The sequence below is a fragment of the Penaeus monodon genome, chromosome 31 (assembly GCF_015228065.2).
Source record: "Penaeus monodon isolate SGIC_2016 chromosome 31, NSTDA_Pmon_1, whole genome shotgun sequence".
NCBI classification, from domain to species: Eukaryota; Metazoa; Arthropoda; class Malacostraca; order Decapoda; family Penaeidae; genus Penaeus; species Penaeus monodon.
Window position 1 is genome coordinate 20,962,861 of NC_051416.1, and position 370 is coordinate 20,963,230.

The window sequence follows — 370 nt, forward strand, 5'->3', positions numbered from 1 at the left end:
TATGTGGTATAAAATGTAACAAAGCCAAAAACTGATTTGCATTTAATATCTCAATTCAAATTCGTGTTTGTATCTTTCCAGTGATATTTGGAGAGGACGTCGGCTTTGGAGGAGTCTTCCGTTGCACAGTTGGCCTGCAGGACAAGTATGGAAAGGATCGGGTGTTCAACACTCCCCTATGTGAGCAGGGCATTGCAGGCTTTGCAATTGGAGTTGCTGTTGGAGGAGCAACATCCATTGCTGAGATGCAATTTGCTGATTATATTTTCCCAGCTTTCGACCAAGTGAGTATTAGGGATATAGCTTATGGTATGAAAGTTTTTTGTATCTAGCCAAGGTGGAAAAATGAATTTGTAAGGATACTACAGTC

General features: G+C 40.8%; 1 protein-coding gene across 1 annotated transcript in view; it reads left to right on the forward strand.

Annotated features, from left to right (window-relative positions):
* Nucleotides 1–370, forward strand: part of LOC119593081 (2-oxoisovalerate dehydrogenase subunit beta, mitochondrial-like) — a gene marked incomplete at both ends in the record, with an annotated part of 1,875 nt that overhangs the window by 291 nt on the left and 1,214 nt on the right. Inside the window, 1 exon segment of the mRNA XM_037942004.1 lies at nucleotides 82–284. Coding sequence (XP_037797932.1) covers nucleotides 82–284 — 203 coding nt within the window.